The 19,894-nt window shown below is 34.3% G+C and overlaps 1 protein-coding gene across 1 annotated transcript in view; it reads right to left on the bottom strand.

The window, feature by feature from the left end:
* ADAM32 (ADAM metallopeptidase domain 32) overlaps positions 1-19,894 on the bottom strand; it is a gene marked incomplete at its 5' end in the record, with an annotated part of 181,699 nt that overhangs the window by 62,382 nt on the left and 99,423 nt on the right. The window contains one exon of the mRNA XM_087418258.1: positions 15,904-15,985. Coding sequence (XP_087274384.1) covers positions 15,904-15,985 — 82 coding nt within the window. The remainder of the gene's footprint in view (positions 1-15,903; positions 15,986-19,894) is intronic.

The following is a 19,894-nucleotide window of genomic DNA, read 5'->3' as shown; positions in this document are numbered from 1 at the left end:
AGAAGATTTGTGCTTCTCAAACAGCTACATAGGGAATTGGCCCCACATTCCAAAGCCTGAAACAACTGGGTCCCATGCCTGGGGCCAGCCCCACCCAGCTACAATCCTCACAAGGCTGACAAGAGCCTTATAGTGTGGAGGCCTATAGCAATTGCAAGCCCCTGAGCCTAACAATCAGCCACACTGGGGACATACTCACTTAATAGAAAAACTGCCACAGGAACGTGCTATTAGACCTTGCAGCCAACTGTGCTGGGGCTCCCCACACGTGATAAAGAGACCAAAGGGCCCAAAACAACCACACACAGGTAAGCATTACAACCAGCTGGCCAGAAGGACAGCTCGGCCTCTCTGGGTACCTATGACTAGAACAACTCTGCAACAGCAGAAGGACACATGTAGCCAACATGGGGGTCACTCTTGAAACATTTGGAACTGGAGATGAAAAGGAAGCACTATTCTGGGCCTCATAAGGCATCACTTACATAAGGTCACCTCTCCAAGATCAGGAAATGTAGCTGCCCCACCTAATACACACATACAAGCACAGAGGAAGAGGCAAATGAGGAGGTAAAGGAATATGTTACAAGTAAGGGAACAGGACAAAACTCCAGAAAAGGAACTAAATGAAACAGAAATGAGCAATTTACCTGACAGAGAGTTCAAACAAAGAGTCATAAGGATGCTCACAGATCTTGGGAGAAGAATGGATGAACTCAGTAAGAATGTCAACAAAGAAATAGAAGATATAAAAAAGAACTGATCAGAAATGAAGAATACAATATTGGAAATGAAAAGTTTGCTATAGGGACTTAAAGGCAGAATAGAAGATACAGAAGAACAGATCAGTGAGCTGGATGAAAGACTAGAGGAAATCACCCAAGCTGAACACATAAAAGAAAAAAAGAATTAAAAAGAGTGAGTACAGTCTCAGGGACCTCTGGGACAACATCAAGTGCACTAACATCCGTGTTATAGGTGTCCCAGAAGGAGAGGAGAGAGACAAAGGGGCAGAGAATCTATCTGAAGAAATAATAGTTAAAAATTTCCCTAACCTATAGAAGGAAACAGACATCCAGGTACAGGAAGCACAGAAAGCACCAAACAAGATAAACCCAAAGAGGCCCACACCAAGACACATCATAATTAAAATCTCCAGAATTAAAGATAAAGAGAGAATCCTAAAAGCTGCAAGAGAAAGGCAACAAGTTACATACAAAGGAAACCCCATAAGGCTATCAGCTGACTTCTCAGCAGAAACCTTACAGGCTAGAAGAGAGTGGCACGATATATTTAAAGTACTAAAAGGAAAAAACCTACAGCTGAGAATACTCTACCTGGCAAGGTTATCATTCAGAATGGAAGGAGAGACAGTTTCCCAGACAAGCAAAAATTAAAGGAGCTTATCACCAAGAAAACAGTCCTACAGGAAATGCTAAAGTTACTTATCTAAGGGGGAAAGAGATCACAACATCTATTTCCATGATAAGAGGGTAACACACAAAAAAGAGGTTAGACATGATATCAAAAACATAAAACATGGGACAAAGGAAGTAAAGAGCTGAGCTTTTAGAAAGAAGTCAAACTAAAGAGACCATCAACTTAATATAGATTGCTATATACGTAGTTTATTATACATGAATCTCACGGTAATCACAAACCAGGAAATCTATAATAAATACACAAAAAACTAAGAGAAAGGAACCCAAACATAATATTAAATAAAGCCATCAAACCACAAGGGACGAGAGCAAGAGAAGAAAGGAACAGCGAAGAAATACTCAAACACCCAGAAAAAAAGTTTAAAAATGGCAGTAAGTACATACTTATCAGTAGCTACTTTAAACGTCAATGGAGTAAATGCTCCAATCAAAAGGCATGGGGGGACTGATTGGATAAAAAAACAAGATCCATATATATGCGGCATATAAGAGACACACTTCAGAGCTAAAGACACTCACAAACTGAAAGAGAAGGGATGGAAAAAGATACTCCACGCAAATGGCAATAAAAAGAAAGCTGGGGCAGCAAAACTCGTATAAGACAAAATATACTTTAAAACAAAAACTGTAACAAGAGACAAAGAAGGGCACTATATAATGAACAAGGGAACAATCCAACAAGAGGATACATAAAGCAATTATTAACAGACATAAAAGGAGAAATAGTAACACAATAATAGTAGGGGACTTTAACACTCCACTTACAAAAATGGATAGATCATCCAAACAGAAGATCAATACAGAAACACTGGCCTTAAATGACACACTAGACCAAATGGACTTAGTAGATCTATACAGAACACTCCATCCAAAAACCAAAGAATACACATTCTTTTCAAATGCACATGGAACACTCTCCAGGAGAGATCACATATTAGGCCAACAAACAAGTCTCCATAAATTTAAGAAGACTGAAATAATACCAAGCATCTTTTATGACCACAACAGTATGAAACTAAAAATCAACTATAGGAATAAAACCAGAAAAGCCACAAATATGTAGCGATTAAACAAAATGCTACTGAACAATGATGGGTCAATGAAGAAATCAAAAGAGAAATCAAAAAATGCCTGGAGACAAATGAAAATGAAAATAAAACATGCCAGAATTTATAGGAAACAGCAAAAGTGGATCTAAGAGGGAAGTTTATAGCAATACAGGCCTATCTCAACAAATAATAAAAATCTCAAATAAACAATCAAACAGTGCACCTAAAGGAACTGGAAAAAGAAGAACAAACAAAGCCCAAAATCAGTAGAAGGAGGGAAATAATAAAAATCAGAGCAGAAATAAATGAAATAGACACTAAAAGAAAATAGAAAAAAATCAATGAAACCAAGAGCTGGTTCCTTGAAAAGATAAAAAAAAAAATTGACAAATCTTTAGCTAAACTCACTAAGAAAAAAAGAGAGAAGGCTCAAATAAGTAAAATCAGAAATGAAAGAGGAGAAATTACAATGGACACCTCAGAAATACAAAAGATTATAAGAGAACACTATGAAAAGCTATATGCCAACAAATTGGATAATCTAGAAGAAATGGATAAATTCTTAGAATCATACAACCATCCAAAAATGAATCAAGAACAAATAGAGAATTTGAATAGACCAATCACCAGTAAGGAGATCAAAACAATAATCAAAAACCTCACTAAAAATAAAATCCGGGACCAGACGGCTTCCCTGGTGAATTCTACCAAACATTTGAAGAACACTTAATACCTATCCTTCTCAAACTCTTCCAAAAGCTTGAAGAGGAGTGGAAGGTTCCTAAATCATTCTATGAAGCCAAAATTACCCTGATACCAAAACCAGAGAAAGACAACACAAAAGAAGAAAATTACAGGCCAATATCACGGATGAATATCAATGCAAAAATCCTCAAGATAATACTAGCAAATCAATCACAACAATACATTAAAAAGATCATACATCTCACTCATATGTGGAATATAAACCAACACATGGACAGAGAAAACTGGACTGTGGTTACCAGGGGCAATGGGGGTGGGGGGTGGGCACAAGGGGTGAAGGGAGTCATATATATGGTGATGGACAAACAAAAATGTACAACCCAAAAATTTCACAATGTTATAAACCATTAAAACATCAATTAAAAAAAAAAAAAGATCATACACCATGATCAAGTGGGATTTATTCCAGGGATGCAGGGGTTGGTTCAACATCTGCAAATCAATCAGTGTGATACACCACATTGAAAAAATGAAGAATAAATATCACTGATCATCTCAGGATGCAGAGAAAGCATTTGACAAGATACAGCATCCGTTTATGAAAAAAACTCTGGATAAAATGGGGCTAGAAGGAAAGCACCTCAACATAATAAAGTCCATACATGACAAAGCCACAGCTAATATCATACTCAATGGTGAAAAACTGAAAGCTATCCCTCTAAGAACAGGAACCAGACAAGAATGTCCACTTTCACCACTCTTATTTAACACAATATTCGAAGTCCTAGCCAGAGCAATCAGGCAAGAAAAAGAAAGAAAAGAGATCCAAATTGTAAAGGAAGAAATGAAACTGTCACTATTTGCAGACGACATGATTTTATATATAGAAAACCCTAAAGAATCCACCAAAAAACTTTAGAAATAATAAATGAATATGGTAAAGTTGCAGGATACAAAATCAACATAAAAAAAATCACTTGTGTTTCTATACAGTAACAACAAAGTAGCAGAAAGAGAAAATAAGAATACAATCCCATTTACAATTGCAACAAAAGAATAAAATACCTAGGAACAAACTTGACCAAAGAGGTGAAAGATCGGTACACTGAAAATTATAAAACATTGTTGAAAGAAATGGAAGAAGACACAAAGAATGGAAAGATATTCCGTGCTCTTGGATTGGAAGAATTAACATAGTTAAAAAGTCCATACTTCCTAAAGCAATCTGCAGATTTGATGCAAACCCTCTCAAAGTTCCAACAACATTTTTCACAGAAATAGAACAAAGAATCCTAAAATTTATACGGAACAACAAAAGACTCTGAATAGCCAAAACAATCCTGAGAAAAAAGAACAAAGCAGGAGGTATCACATTCCCTGATTTCAAAATATACTACAAAGCTATAGTAATCCAAACAGCATGGTACTGGCACAAAAACAGACTCACAGATCAATGGAACAGAAGTGAAAGCCCAGAAATAAACCCACATATCTATGGACAGCTAATTTTCGACAGGGAAGCCAAGAACATACCATGGAGAAAGGGAAGTTTCTTCAATAAATGGTGTTGGGAAAACTGGACAGCCACATGCAAAAGAATGAAAGTAGACCATTATCTTATACCATACACAAAAATTAACTCAAAATAGATTAAAGACTTGAATGTAAGACCTGAAACCATGAAAATTCTAGAAGAAAACATATGCAGAACACTCTTCAATATCGGTCTTAGCAACATATATTCAAGTACCGTGTCTGACCAGGCAAGGGAAACAACTGAAAAAATAAACAAATGGGACTACATCAGACTAAAAATTTTCACATCACAGGAAACCATCAACAAAAGGAAAAGACAACTTAACAATTGGGAGAAGATATATTCAAACCATGTATCTGATAAGGGGTTACTATCCAAAATATATAAAGAACTCACACATTTCAACAACAAAAAAACAAAGAAATGAATTAAAAAATGGGCAAAAGACCTGAACAGACATTTCTCCAAAGAAGATATACAGATGGCCAACAGGCACATGAAAAGATATTCAACATCATTAACTATCAGGGAAACACAAATCAAAACTACAATGAGATATCACCTTGCACCCGTCAGAATGGCTATAATTAACAAGACAGGAAACAAGTGTTGGAGAGGATGTGGAGAGAAGGGAACTCTCAAACACTGCTGGTGGGAATGCAAACTGGTACAGCCACTCTGCAAAACAGTATGGAGATTCCTTAAAACATTAAGCATAGAAATACCATATGATCCAGCTATTCCACTGCTGGGTATTTATCCAAAGAACATGAAAACACCCATGTGTAAAGATACATGCACCCCTGTGTTCACTGCAGCATTATTCACAATAGCCATGACTTGGACGCAACTTCAGTGCCCACCAATGGGCGAATGGATAAAGAAGATGTGGTATATATACACAATGGAATAGTACTCAGCCATAAGAAACGATGAAATCCAGCCATTTGTGACAACATGGATGGACCTTGAGGATATTATGCTAAGTGAGATAAGTCAGAGGGAGAAGGTCAAATATCATATGATCTCAATGATAAGTAGAAGATAAAAACAACAACAAACAAACCCATAGAGATTGGTGCTTATCAGAGGGGAATGGGGGAAGGAGAAGGGTGAAAGGGATGATTAGGCACATGTGAGTGTGATAGACTGTAATTAGTCTTTGGGTCGTGAACATGATGTAATCTATGCAGAAACAGAAGTATAATGATGTATACCTGAAATTTATACAATGTTAGAAACCAATGTTACTGCGATAAAAATAAAATAAAAACAATAAGGCAGCTGATGGACTATGTTAGGGTTGATAATTTTCCACCTGTGTGAAGAAGAGGTGAAAGTCAAAATGTGTGGACTGTGCTAAATATCTTCAGTTTATCTTTCCACATTCAGTCTCCTCCCTGCTCTCTGCCATGGAACACTAAGCCATATGAACTACATCAGTAGGCTTCCTGGTCCTCTAGGTTTTCACAACAGGGAGTAACTGCGAGGAAGAAGAGTAAAGTCAGCATATTTACCTGGCTATAAAAAGGCTGTATTCTTCAACCAAATACTCAGCTCCTGTCAGGCAGACCTCTCCACATAGCTTCCTGATCTCCAGTATCCCTCCTTAACTTTGCCCCTCAGGCCTAGTGGTGGTAATAGTTCCTTGATGTTCCTAGCCCCACAGATCTGCACTTTCCCTTGTGATTTCCCTACATTCTGCCTATACCTTTGTAAATTGTTCCTTTATTAATGTCTAAAATTACTCAAATTGGACAAGATATATCGTGAAAATATTTCCTTTATTAACCTCTCCTAAAAATATTGAGTGTGCCATCCTTTTCCTGCTAGAACACACTCAAATAATACTGCATATAATAGAGCATGCATATATAATATGTTCACATAATACAGCAGACATACAAAGGAATGATAAAGATACCTATATACCGATATGGAGAGATATCCAGGACATATTGTAAAGTTAAAAAAAAAAGAAAGTGGGGCCAGCCAGGTGGCGTAGCCGTTAAGTTCATGCACTCTGCTTTGGCGACCCCAAGTTCACAGGTTCAGATCCCAGGCGCGGACCTACACACTGCTTATCAAGCCATGCTGTGGTGGCGTCCCATATAAAGCAGAGGAAGATGGGCACGGATGTTAGCCCAGAGCCAATCTTCTTCAGCAAACAAAAGAGGAGGATTGGCAACAGATGTTAGCTCAGGGCTAATCGTCCTCAAAAAAAATAATAATAATACGGATGGTATATCAACTTTTAAAGAGAAAGGCGAAGGATAAGAATTTTATACATAGTTGCATATATTTGCAAAAAGCAGCACTGGAGGGATAAATCAAAGACTATTTTAAATGGTTGCCTATGATGGGGGGAAAGAACAGGTCAAAGGGACAGGATTGGAATGAAGACCTCTCTAAGTAAGATACCTTGTTGTATCATGTACAGACAGTCCTCATTTTACATGACACATGCAGTACTGTAAAAATGACAGTGCAAAGATATCTTAACAATCAGTGGGGGAAAATTACGATTGTACCATGACTTTTGAAAATTTTATAAACTATATAAATGTATAGGAAAATTTTTTAAATAATAAAACTAATATATAGTTAATACAGTGTGATTTCAAACATTAGAAACATTGAGAACTGTTTTATTTCTTTGTAAAAAAAAAACTTAGCAAAGGTAGCTTGAACAGTATTTGCCTTTTTCTTCTCATTCATATAACTTACAATATGAAGCAAACATTTTTTCTATGCCTTGGCAAACTGACCTTTCTACATTTGGATCAGCTTCTAATATTTCATCCTTTGCCCTTTCAGTGTCATGAAATATCTCTGGGAGTTTCTTTAAATGCAATGAAGTTATTTGTTGGTGTCACTTCCTCTGGAACATCTTTATCTTTTTCATCACAACCACTCTCCTCATTTTTGTTCCTTTTCACTAAGATCCTCTGACTGTGTATCTAGTGTCTCTAGAACTGCAGCAGTGTCAACACTCCCACAGTCAGCCATTACTTCTATAACCCCATTTACATTTGATTTGAATTTCACTTTCAGCATTATCACTTTTCATTTCTTTGCTGCACTTTCATTTTTGTTGACCAATTCCCTCTTTCAGGCATCCATTTCTATAAAATGTCATATAGGTTTATCATTGAGAAACAAGGAGGCAGCGTAACTCTAGATTTTGCTCTGGGCTTGAACTGAATAACTAGTGCACAGTAACCAACCAGTGACAGATTTTGAAAGAAGTGAAGATTGGTCACTGATCATGTTATTTACATAGTGATGTGTGAACTGAAGAACTAGCAGCTAAGTTTTACTTTATGCAATTGCTCAGTTAATATACCAGTATTTATCCCCATGGTTCCACCCCTGCTCATTTGTCACAGGTTGACTGCATCTTGCATTTCTAAACTAAAATCCACAACAACTATCAGGCAGCCCTTTCCAGTTATTCTCTTCGAGTTTTGGTAACTACGCTTCTCTCTGTGGTGTCTTCCTGCCAAGAACTTACACACACACACACACACACACACACACACACACACACACACACTCCTTCATGCCCTTTAGCAATTACTACCCTTCTCTCTTCTCATTGCCAATAATAACCATTATGCTAGGTTCCAACACCACAAATGTTTGCCTGTTTTTAAATTTCATATAGATGCAATCACAGCAAACATATTTTACATATTTGGGGGTACGGCTTCTTTCACTCAATATTATGATTGTGAGATTCATCTATAGAGTTGTATGGAGCAGTAGTTCATACATTTTTATTGCTATACGGTATTATATGAATACAGCACATTTTATTTATCCATTACACTCTTGATGGACATTTGGGGTATTTCCAGTTTCCTATTAGAAATAGTGCTACTACAAACGATCTTTTAATGCACATACATACATATTTCTGTAGATAGAAGTGAAAATGCTGGATCTTAGGATATGTATGTGTTCACTTTTAGTAGATACTACCAGTTTCCTAAACTGGTTATAGCAATTTATACTCCCATGAGCAATATATGAGAGTTGCAGACTCCATATTCTTGCTAACACTTAGTGTTAACTTAGTGTTAACACTTAACTTAGTGTTGTCCGTCTTTTTTATGTTATCATTTCTAGGGGGTATGAAGTAGTATTTCATTAAGTTTTTACTTGCATTTCATATATTTTTTGACCATATGGCTATCCTTTTTTGTGAAGTGTTTATTCAAGTATCTTGTCCATTTTTCTATTGCATTAGTCTTTTTTATTGATTTGTGGCCACATTTTATATATTCTGTATATGAGTAATTGTCAGTCATGCATCGCAAATACTTTCCCTATTCTGTGGCTTGTCTTTTCACTCTTTTAATGTCTTCTCATAAACAGAATTTCCTTAATTGGGTGTGGTCCAATATAGCCAACTTTTCCTTTATGATTAGTGTTTTTTATGTCCTCCTTCAGAAATCTTTCCCTACTCCCACAGTCATGAAACCATGTTCATTTTTTATCTTCCAGGGCTTTATTAATTTCACATATAGATCTACAATCCACCTAAATTTTACCTTTGAATAGCATCAGGTAGCAGTGAAGTTATATTTATCAAAAAGACTATGCACTACAGGTCATCTTTGCAAGAAATTAAGTATATGCCCATACATTTTTCTGTTTTTTAACTCTCTGTTCTGTTCCATTGGTCTGTTTGTCTATTTCTGTCTTTATGACTGAAGCTTTATAATAAATCTTGATATCAACTACAATATGTCCCCTTGCTTTGTTATTCTTCAAGATTATTTTACCTATTCTTAATTCTTTGCATCACCATAAGTTGTAGATTTACCCTGTCAACTCTACATACACAGACACACACACACACACACATACACACACAACCTGATAGGATTTTTATTGGGGACTGTATTCACTCTATAGATCAATTTCGGGGGAATCAACAATTCTATATTATTTTCTGCCAATCCATGATCTTAGGCAATGTCTCTGATAATGTTTTATTTTCTCTGTAGAGGTCTTAGACATCTTTTGATAGCTTCTTATTTCTATACTTCTCGATTTTCATGCTATTTTTAAAGTTTGGTTTTCTGTTTCTTGGTAGTTTATAAAAATACATTTTATTTATCCATCATACTATACTTTGTTTTGCTGTATTTTGATCTTTGTATCAGTAACCTTGATAAACTCTTTTATTAATTCTAATATTTTAAATGTAAATTCACTTGATAGATTCATCTACTTATATAATTTGAAAATAACGAATCTTATAATTTTTTCCCTTGTTCTTGCTAAATTGCCTCGCATAGGAACCTCAACATTAACTGAATAGAAATGATGATGGTGGGCATATCCTTATCTTTTCCCTGATCTCAAAGAAAGAGTTTTCAGAATTTCAGTGTGATGTATGCTGAAGACTTTCATCAATGCCCTCTTTCCAATTCTCAATATTAAATATTTTTTGAATTCCTAATGTAGACAGGTGATGTTTTAGAACTTGGAAAACTTCAGTGAAAGAAAGCAAAGGTCCCTGCCCTCATGGAAATTTTTATTGTAATGAATGTTCTCCTTCAGGTCTAAGTTGGCTTAGAGTTTTTATTTGAAGATTAGCAAACGTTTTTCTTTGCATCCTATGAGATGATTACATAATTTTCCCAATTATTCTCTCAATGTGGTGAATTACATTAATTGTCAATGCTAAATCAATCTAGTATTCCTGGAATAAATTAAATTTTGTCACAATATATTTTCCTTTTTATGTATTGCTGAGTTTTGCTTCCTAAAATTTCTTTAGAATTCTGTTTGCCTCTATCTTCTAAAGCAAGGTTGCCCATATTTTCTTTCTTGTACTATCCTTTTCAGGTTTGTTATCAAAGTTGTGCTAGCCTCATTAGATAAACTGGAGAGTGTACCTCCCTTTTTCATTCTCTAGGTAGTCTTAAATATTTGGTACAACTTGCCAGTAATAAGTTTGGGCATACAATTTTATTTGTGAAAAGATTTTAATTATGGACTCAATTTTTTAAGATACTATAGATATATTCAGGTTGTCCACACTTTTGCCTCAAGTTAATATTAGCAAGTTATATTATTCTTGGAATTTATTTAATCTATATGTTCAAATTATAGCATCCTCTAATAATCTTTTTGATATATGCAGCATATTTTTTCTTTCTTAATATTGCTCATGTATGTCTTCTATTTTTGTTCTATCCTGTTTTTGTCTTGATTAGTCAACACTACAGGTTTGTCAAATTAACAGTCCTTTCAAAGAATCAACTTTGGAAGTTGTTGACTCCCACAATAGCAAGTTTATTTTCTTTGTAATTAATCTCTGAACTTCTGTTAACTATTTTCTTCCATCAATGTTCTTTTTCTCTCTCTTACATTTTTTCTAACTTCTTGAGATAATTAGCTGGCATATTAATTTTCAACCTGCATTCTCTTCTAAGATAAGCCTTTCAGGTTCTCAAAAGTTTTGATATGAAGTATTTTCATTATCTTTTGATTCAAATTATTTTTGTTAAGTTCTATTATATATATTTTTACCCATGGTGTGTTAATTTCAAAGACTATTGTGCTTTTTGATGTTTGTGTTTTATTTCTAACGTGCTTTCTGTCAATCCAGTCCTTTCAAATTTGTTGAGACTTGCTTTATTGCCCAGTGTAACGGTCAATTTTTACAAACATTCCACGAGCTTGTAAATGATGTTTCTTCCGCAATGTGGTAAGTGCATCTACAGACATGTATATGTCCATTAGCATCAAGTTTATTAAACATTTTGCTCATTACTGAATGTGTTACTGAAATGTGTTACAATCTCCCACTATGTTTGGGAATTTGGTTTTCTTCTTGTAGTTTTGTCATTTTTTTCTCTAAACAGTTTGAAGTTATGTTATTAGTTGCATAGAATTTTTAATTGCTATATTTTCCTGGCAAATTGAACCTGCTATCATTATGAAGTAATATTCTACTTCTATCCAGTAATGCTTTTTTTTCCTTACAGTCTACGTTATCTGATATTAGTTTAGCTATACCACCTTTCTTTTAATTAGTATTTGCATGATACAAAGTTTTACGTTCAATCTTCAGTTTTCTTGTTTGAAATATATTTCCATATATGTCAGCTTATAGTCGGAATTTTCCATGCAGTATGATAATCTGTGTCCTTTAATTGGATAATTTAGTCAATTTATATTTATATATTTATATAAAATATATTTAAAATGTCTGACATTTTTGGCTTTAAGTTTTCCTATTTGTTCCAGGTAGTTTGTATTTCTTTTTCTATCTTTACTTGTTCTCTAATAATTTAATAGCTTCTCTAATTCCATTTTTCTCTTTCTATTTTTAGTGGTTACCTGCGAAATTACAACATACATACTTACCAAAGTCTGAAGTTATTCAACATCTTTTAACTTCCTCCAGGACAATACTAGCTTCTTAAAAAGAAAAAACATTTAACTCCGTTTATACTCCTTCAACCTATATTATTATTATATTTTTCAATTTAAGGTAATGTTAGATGCTGCTGCAAACAGGCATCTAAAATCTTAGTGGTTTCATACACTCACATAAAGCCCAATGCAGACACTCCTGGGAAGTGGATAGCCTTCCGTACGTTCATGTTGAAATACTTACATATCGTGCTCCTGTCCTTACTTACAGCCTTTCCATTAAGCTCACCAGCAGAAAGGCTCACACAAGTTTTAAATGCTCCAACCAAGAAGTGATATACATTACTCCCATTCATATTGCATGGCTCTATCTAAATATAAGGAGGTCTGAGAAACATGGTTCCTGAATTGGCACATGCTTTCCAGCCACAGCTGTAGACTGTAGTATCAGCCAACCAGCTATGACAGATTATTGTTACTTGTTTTAATTTAATCTTGTCTCTGTTTTAATTTCACCAGATACAATTATTATTGGTTCATGCAGGCCACGTTCAAATAATTATTACTTTCATTACTCTTCATTCCCTTTGAATCTCAGATCTCCCATCTGGGATCACTTTCTTTCTGCCTGAAGATTATTTATAATTTCCTTTAGTAATATTGGACTGTTGGCATATAAGTGGAGGCAAAGAAACAAAGAAGAAAAATGGAAAATAAGGTGATAGTGTTAATTCTAAAAATATCATTAATCACAAGAATGCACATGATTTAAACTGAAATAATTAAAACATATATATTTTTATATTGAATAGGGAACAACAGTTCCAGTTATATGCTGTTTACAAGAAATACTGCTGAATTGGCAAGGATTATATATAGCTGCATGAGACAGAAAACTCAATAATGACATTTTCTAATAGGAAGAAGTTTATTTCTTTCTCACATAAAAGCGGCTTCTTGACCTTCAAGGACCTGGGCTCCTTCCAGCTTCCTAGTCCATTATGCCTAGGTAATGACTTTGTCTTCACATGGCATTTTAAACAGCAGATTAGAGAAAGGCCACAATGAAGAATAGGTACCATCCCTTTAAAGAAGCTTCCTGGAAGTTCCAAATGTTATTTCTGCTTACATCTCACTGGATGAAACTTTGAAAAATCTGGCTACGAAAAGAGCTAGGGAATGAAGACTTCTATATGAGCAGGAGTATGCCTATCTGAAAACTGAGGTTTGTTAAAAAAAAAAAAAAGGATCAAATAGAAATTGGAAGAGGTATATATAGAGATGTTTATTAAATATTGTTTGTAATGGCAAAAATAGAAACAACCAAAATGCCCACAAAAAGCATAAAGGATACAGTACAGCATATTCATATAATGAAACATCACACACCAATGCAAAAAATTAACTAGAGACAAAGAATTTTGAGGACAGTGAAACTACTCTGTATGATACTAAAATGGTAGATATATGTCACTATACATTTGCCAGAACTGATAGAATGTACAACACCAAGAGTGAACCCTAGTGTAAACTATGGACTTTGGGGATTATAATGTGTCACTGTAGCTTCATCATTTGTAATAAATGGACCACACTGGGATGGGATGTTAACAGCGAGGGAGGCTATGCATGTGTGGGAGCATGCATAGTGGACGGGAACACCCTCCACTTCCTTGCCATCCTTTCACTTCATAATGACTTGACAAAAGCATCAATCTTCAAAACACTGAGATAGAAAGATATCAGAACTAGAATTTTACACCTAGCCAAATTAGCCATCAGATGAGGAGGGAAAGCAAAAGTATTTTCATTAATAAAAGAACTCAATGTTTTCCATTTATACACATTGTGTTTAAAAAAAAGAAACTAAGGAGTGATTCTAGAAAAAATAGCAAAGGATTTCAAGAAAAGGAAAATGAGGCTTAATTTTCTGTAGCAGTTGATTTCACCCATAGAAGTAAAAGAAGTTGGAAAAAAATTTAAGAAGCTCCATTAGACCCTGATGCCTAAAAGACCCTCCTTTGACCATCAAAGCTTTACAAGCATAACAATATATTTATTTCTTTATTCAACAGTTAACATCATTTATATATTTATAATACTGTAAAATACTATTTATTGCTTTAACTTTTAAATCAATTTGTAAGCAAAATACAAAAGATCTATAGAATAAATTATAAATTTTATAAATCTTGACAATGGATATGAGAAGATTACAACTATTTTATATCTCTTCTTTTTCATAGCAAGTAATCATTGGACATTGCCTAAGGTAAATAGATACTATTTAAATAATAAAATATAAATAATAAAAATATAAATGTTATTAAAATGGTAATATATTATATATTATTATATGTATTATGTATATATGATATAATATGTATAATATATATAATTATATATACTCAAATAATATAATAATATATTTTAATAATAAGAAATATTATTAAAATAAAAAATATAAGAATATATATGCATAACAAATAGGAAGAGTGGGCTATGTCTAAGATTAATATTACCAATGTTGTCTAAAGTTTATAAATCAAAATAGGGGTAAGAGTATATATATTTTAAAGAAATAAATTTAACTATCAGAAGAATTTAAACCGCAATTATAAGTTCTTAATTAGAACTACATGAAGGGAATAAAGGAGAAAGTGTTACAATCACTTTTTGCTCTTAATACCTATAATTAAAACAATTTCACCAAGCGCATGCATAAATTCTATAATAAAACTAATTAAAAGAGTATCAAATAAAAATATATGCTGCAAAATCCCATCATTGCAAAAATATATAAAGAGGGAGACACAGTAACAGGGAAAGACACAAAGTAGGAGATACATATCAATCAAAATGTTACTAGTGGTTATCACTTCCTAAGTGGGAAGATGCCAGGTTATATGAATTTTCTTATATGTTCTTATATATACTTTAAAAAATGTACAAGAACAATGTAAATTATTTTGTAATTAAAAAAATGTATAGTACTTAACTTGTTTTTAAAAAGAATGAATAGGGTAGGAAAATGGCTCAACAAATTACTTAACCTATCAATGATGCATCTCATTGTACCAATAATTTATTTATATATATAAAATATTTATAATTACTACAAATGTTTAAAATAGATTGAAAAATTTCTTTTAAATACTGTCGTTCAAAGGTTTGAAACATTTTAAAGGATTTTTATCATACTTTTCTTGTTTTGATTTTGAAGCTATTTTATCTGTAAGACTATTTCTCCAATTTTATGTCTACAAGCAAAAGTCAATTTGGATTATAGAAATTTCTTTACAGATAATTTTTCATGATGCACTACTCTATATATTAAGGAATATCTGTGTATTTATGATATTTTTATTCCACTCAACTTCAAACTAGTTGCAACAAGATCCTTCTTCTACAGAATACTCTTCCTTCTACATAGTTCAAATTTTTAATTATGGAAAATAAATGCATTCTCTACATGCAAATATAAATGTAAACTGTATAAAATATATGCTGTAATGTTGGATAGTTTGTTTTTGCTGAGGAAGATTTGCCCTAAGCTAACATCTGCTACCAATCTTCCTCTTTTTGTATGTGAGCCGCCATCACAGCATGGCCACTGACAGACAGACGAGTGGTGTAGGTCCACACCTGGGAACCGAACCCGGGCCACTGAAGTAGAGTGCACCAAACTTAACCACTAGACCACTAGGGTTGACTCTGGATAATTTTTAAATGTACAAATTTTTTTAAATAAGAATATTAAATAATTACATACCAAAGCAATTCCTGCAGAATAATGGGTAACACACATCTTTCTAGGAAACGTTGCTCCCACATAATCTGGATGATCTCTATAGCTAAATAAAGAGGTACATATTTATAATTAATTTTGACAAACAATTCAAACGAGAGAATTCCTGCTAATAATTCATCTGTAGTTCATAAAATCCTAGTCTAAAGCAAATTGGGGTATGATCTTTCCATATGTCCTTAACTGTTTCAACTTGGGAAGATATTGTTAATTAAATGAGATTAAGCACTCAGGATTTCCAAAACATATCCAAGTTTTTGATGGTTTTTCTGTTACCAAAACCTTGGACCAAATATTTTGATCAAAAGCATTTTGTTGAGTGACAGTGAAAAAGTTTTAAAGCATGGATTAAAATTTTTGACTCTCACATAGAAAAGCTCACCAGTTTCTCATAGGAATGACTTTATTGTTCTACAACTTAACACTACTATTTCTGCTTTGAGTAAGGGCCCATAAAAACTGTCATATAATAATAGCACGGTTCTCAGAGATTTACATAAATTATTCCATTTAATCCTCAAATCAAGCCAATGAAATAGATGTTACCTTTATCCCCATTGACCAAACCAAACATCAGATGGAAAGTATAACTTTCTCAGGGTAGCACAATTAATAAGTGCTACTGAAGAATTTGAACTTGGGCAGTTTGAATCCAGAGCCATAGTCTCAACTACTAAGGCGTAGACGCTCCAAACATATTCTGCCATCTTTAGAGCCTCCACCAAAACAAACATTCCAAAATGTGTGTAAAGCTTGGTACTCAATTCTCAATTTGCAATGCTCCCTCGGTCTCAATTGCACTGTCTTCCCACTGCTGCCTTTATTCTGTCTCTCTGGTATTGTTTACACCTAACCCCTCCAGCACTTGTTGCCAAGTATTTGCTCTTAACACCCCACTTTGGCTTTATATTTCAATGTCTAAGTATTGTTTACACTCTTTCTTCATCCAAGATAGTTCTCCCAATAGATAAGACTTTCCCTAAAACTCTGTGCATACTCCTGATGAACTGGACTCAGTAATAGTTATTTTTTACTTAATACTGCCTGCCCAGTCTCCACATCAAATCAGTTGTCAAGATCTACTGTTTTACTTCTTCATTGTTTCTTGCATCCTTTCCCTCATTCAAAGGTTCAGCTCTAGTTCTAACTACTAATTCCATATTCTTTGAAAAGAACTAAAAAATTATTTAGTCTCATGCCTCTAAGCATATTGTTTTCATAACCTGGAATGATCTCCATATCCCTTCTCTGAATTTAAATGTCCCTAATTCTGCCTTCCTACTTCTAATTTAATTAGTACTTCTTTAATTTGGGCTTTTTGTTATAAATTACTTTGAGTCTCTCTCATTCTCTCTTTCTCTTGCTCTCACTCTCATTCTTTTTTTCTCTCGTAAACTATAAACAAGTAGAGATAATGTACTAACACTAATCTGTGGAGTGACATCAGCAAGATGGTAGAATAGGCATTTTCAGCCCTCATTTCCCCACAGAAACAACGATTTGGACAACTACCCACGGATGAGGGTACCTTTCTGGAGCGCAAGAGTCCAGAGAAGAAGCCCCAGATCCTCGTTGGAGCAAAAAAATCCAAGAATAGACCCTTTACTTTACCCTTCACTTTCACTTTACCCTTCACTTTACCCATCACTTTACAAGGTAGCATAGTTCAGTGCTAAGAGAGAGAGATACCCTGAGCCATGATTTCTCAGGGGAAGATGAGAGCATAGTGTGTGCCTGCAGCCATGTGGGATGCTGCACAAGAGGGCCACTTTTTAAGTGTCCATTGACAGATGAATGCATAGAAAAAATGTGACGTTTATGTACAATGGAATATTATTCAGCCTTAAAATGGAAGGAAATCCTGCCATTTGCAATATAGGTAAACTTGGAGGAGATTATGCTAAGTGAAATAAACCATACATAAAGGCAAATACTGTATGATCTCACCTATATGTGAAATCTAAAATAGTCCAGTTCATAAAACCAGAGAGTAGAATGGTGGTTGCCAGGGGTTGGCAGATGAAGGAAATAGGCAGATGCTGCTCAAACGGTACAAAGTTTCAGTTATGTAGGATGAGTAAGTCCTGAAGGTCTAATGTACAGAATGGTGACTCTAGTTAATAATACTGTCTTGCATATTTGAAAGAGAGTAGATTTGCTAAGAGAGTAGATCTGAAGTGTTCACACCACACACAAAAGGATGGCAACTACATAAGGAAATAGATGCGTCAATTAGCTTGATTATGGTAATCATTTCACAATGTATACATACATCAAAACATCACGTTGGACACTTTATATACAATTTTTATTTGTCAATTTTACCTCAATAAAGCTGTAAAAAAATAAAAGTAAGAAAAATAAAAGGGGGGAAACTGAAGCAGAGATGGTCACTGGCCCTAGGTGACAGAGTTGAAGTTAAATACAGGCAGTTGGCCTCCAGAGCATAAATTCTGAATCGCTGTGTTATACTATCTCAGTAAACATTTGTTGTAAAAAGTTAAAAAAACTTAACCTTGCGATGTTGATAGTGCCTACTGTATGACTTATTCATACCAGCTTATAAACTTCTGGAGTACAGAGACCATAGAAAATTATTGTTAATTATTGTATTTTCATATTATCTGTTCCAGGACCTTACTCATTATAGATATGCAAAATATATTGCTGCAGTAAAATAATACCAAGATATCAAGGAGTACTACTCAAGTTCAAGGATGCTGATTGCACCATAATTTCTACATTTCTAATGGGATAAATTCTCTTACAGCAATCTCATTTATTAATACAATCAAAGTTCAATGTCCTATTAAAAGAATAATACATCATGCCAAAGTGAGCTTTCTTCTAGGAATGCAAGGATAGTTCAAGGTTGGGAAATATATTAATGTAATTATTTGTATTAAGAGAGCTAAGGAAAATATCTTATGTCATCCCTATAAAAGCTGAAAGATTAGATGGCTTCTCCAGTGAATTTTACCAAACATTCAAAGAAGATTTAATACCCATCCTTCTCAAGCTATTCCAAAAAATAGAGGAAGATGGAACACTTCCTAAATCATTCTACGAGGCCAACATCACCCTGATACCAAAACCAGACAAAGACAATACAAAGAAAGAAAATTACAGGCCAATATCGCTGATGAACATTGATGCAAAAATCCTCAACAAAATATTGGCAAACCGAATACAACAATACATTAAAAAGATCATACACCATGATCAAGTGGGATTTATACCAGGGACGCAGGGATGGTTCAACATCCGCAAATCAATCAACGTGATACATCACATCAAGAAAACAAAGAATAAAAACCACAAGATCATCTCAATAGACGCAGAGAAGGCATTTGACAAGATACAACATCCATTTATGATAAAAACTCTCAATAAAATGGGAATAGAAGGAAAGTACCTCAACATAATAAAGGCCATATATGACAAACCCACAGCCAACATCATACTCAACGGGGAAAGACTGAAAGCCATTCCTCTGAGAACAGGAACGAGGCAGGGCTGCCCACTCTCACCACTCCTGTTCAACATAGTACTGGAAGTTTTGGCCAGAGCAATTAGGCAAGAAAAAGGAATAAAAGGAATCCAAATAGGTAACAAAGACGTGAAACTCTCACTATTCGCAGATGACATGATTGTATATATAGAAAACCCTAAAGAATCTGTTGGAAAACTATTAGAAACAATCAACAACTACAGCAAAGTTGCAGGGTACAAAATCAATCTACAAAAATCAGTTGCGTTTCTGTATGCTAATAATGAACTAACAGAAAGAGAGCTCAAAAAGATAATACCATTTACAATTGCATCAAAAAGAATAAAATACCTAGGAATAAATCTTACCAAGGAAGTGAAGGACCTATACAATGAGAACTACAAGACATTATTGAAAGAAATCCATGATGACATAAAGAAATGGAAAGATATCCCATGCACGTGG

Source organism: Ceratotherium simum, chromosome 28 (genome assembly GCF_057802395.1).
Source record: "Ceratotherium simum simum isolate JZ-2026a chromosome 28, ASM5780239v1, whole genome shotgun sequence".
NCBI classification, from domain to species: domain Eukaryota; kingdom Metazoa; phylum Chordata; class Mammalia; order Perissodactyla; family Rhinocerotidae; genus Ceratotherium; species Ceratotherium simum.
This window is presented reverse-complemented; position numbering and strand designations above follow the sequence as displayed.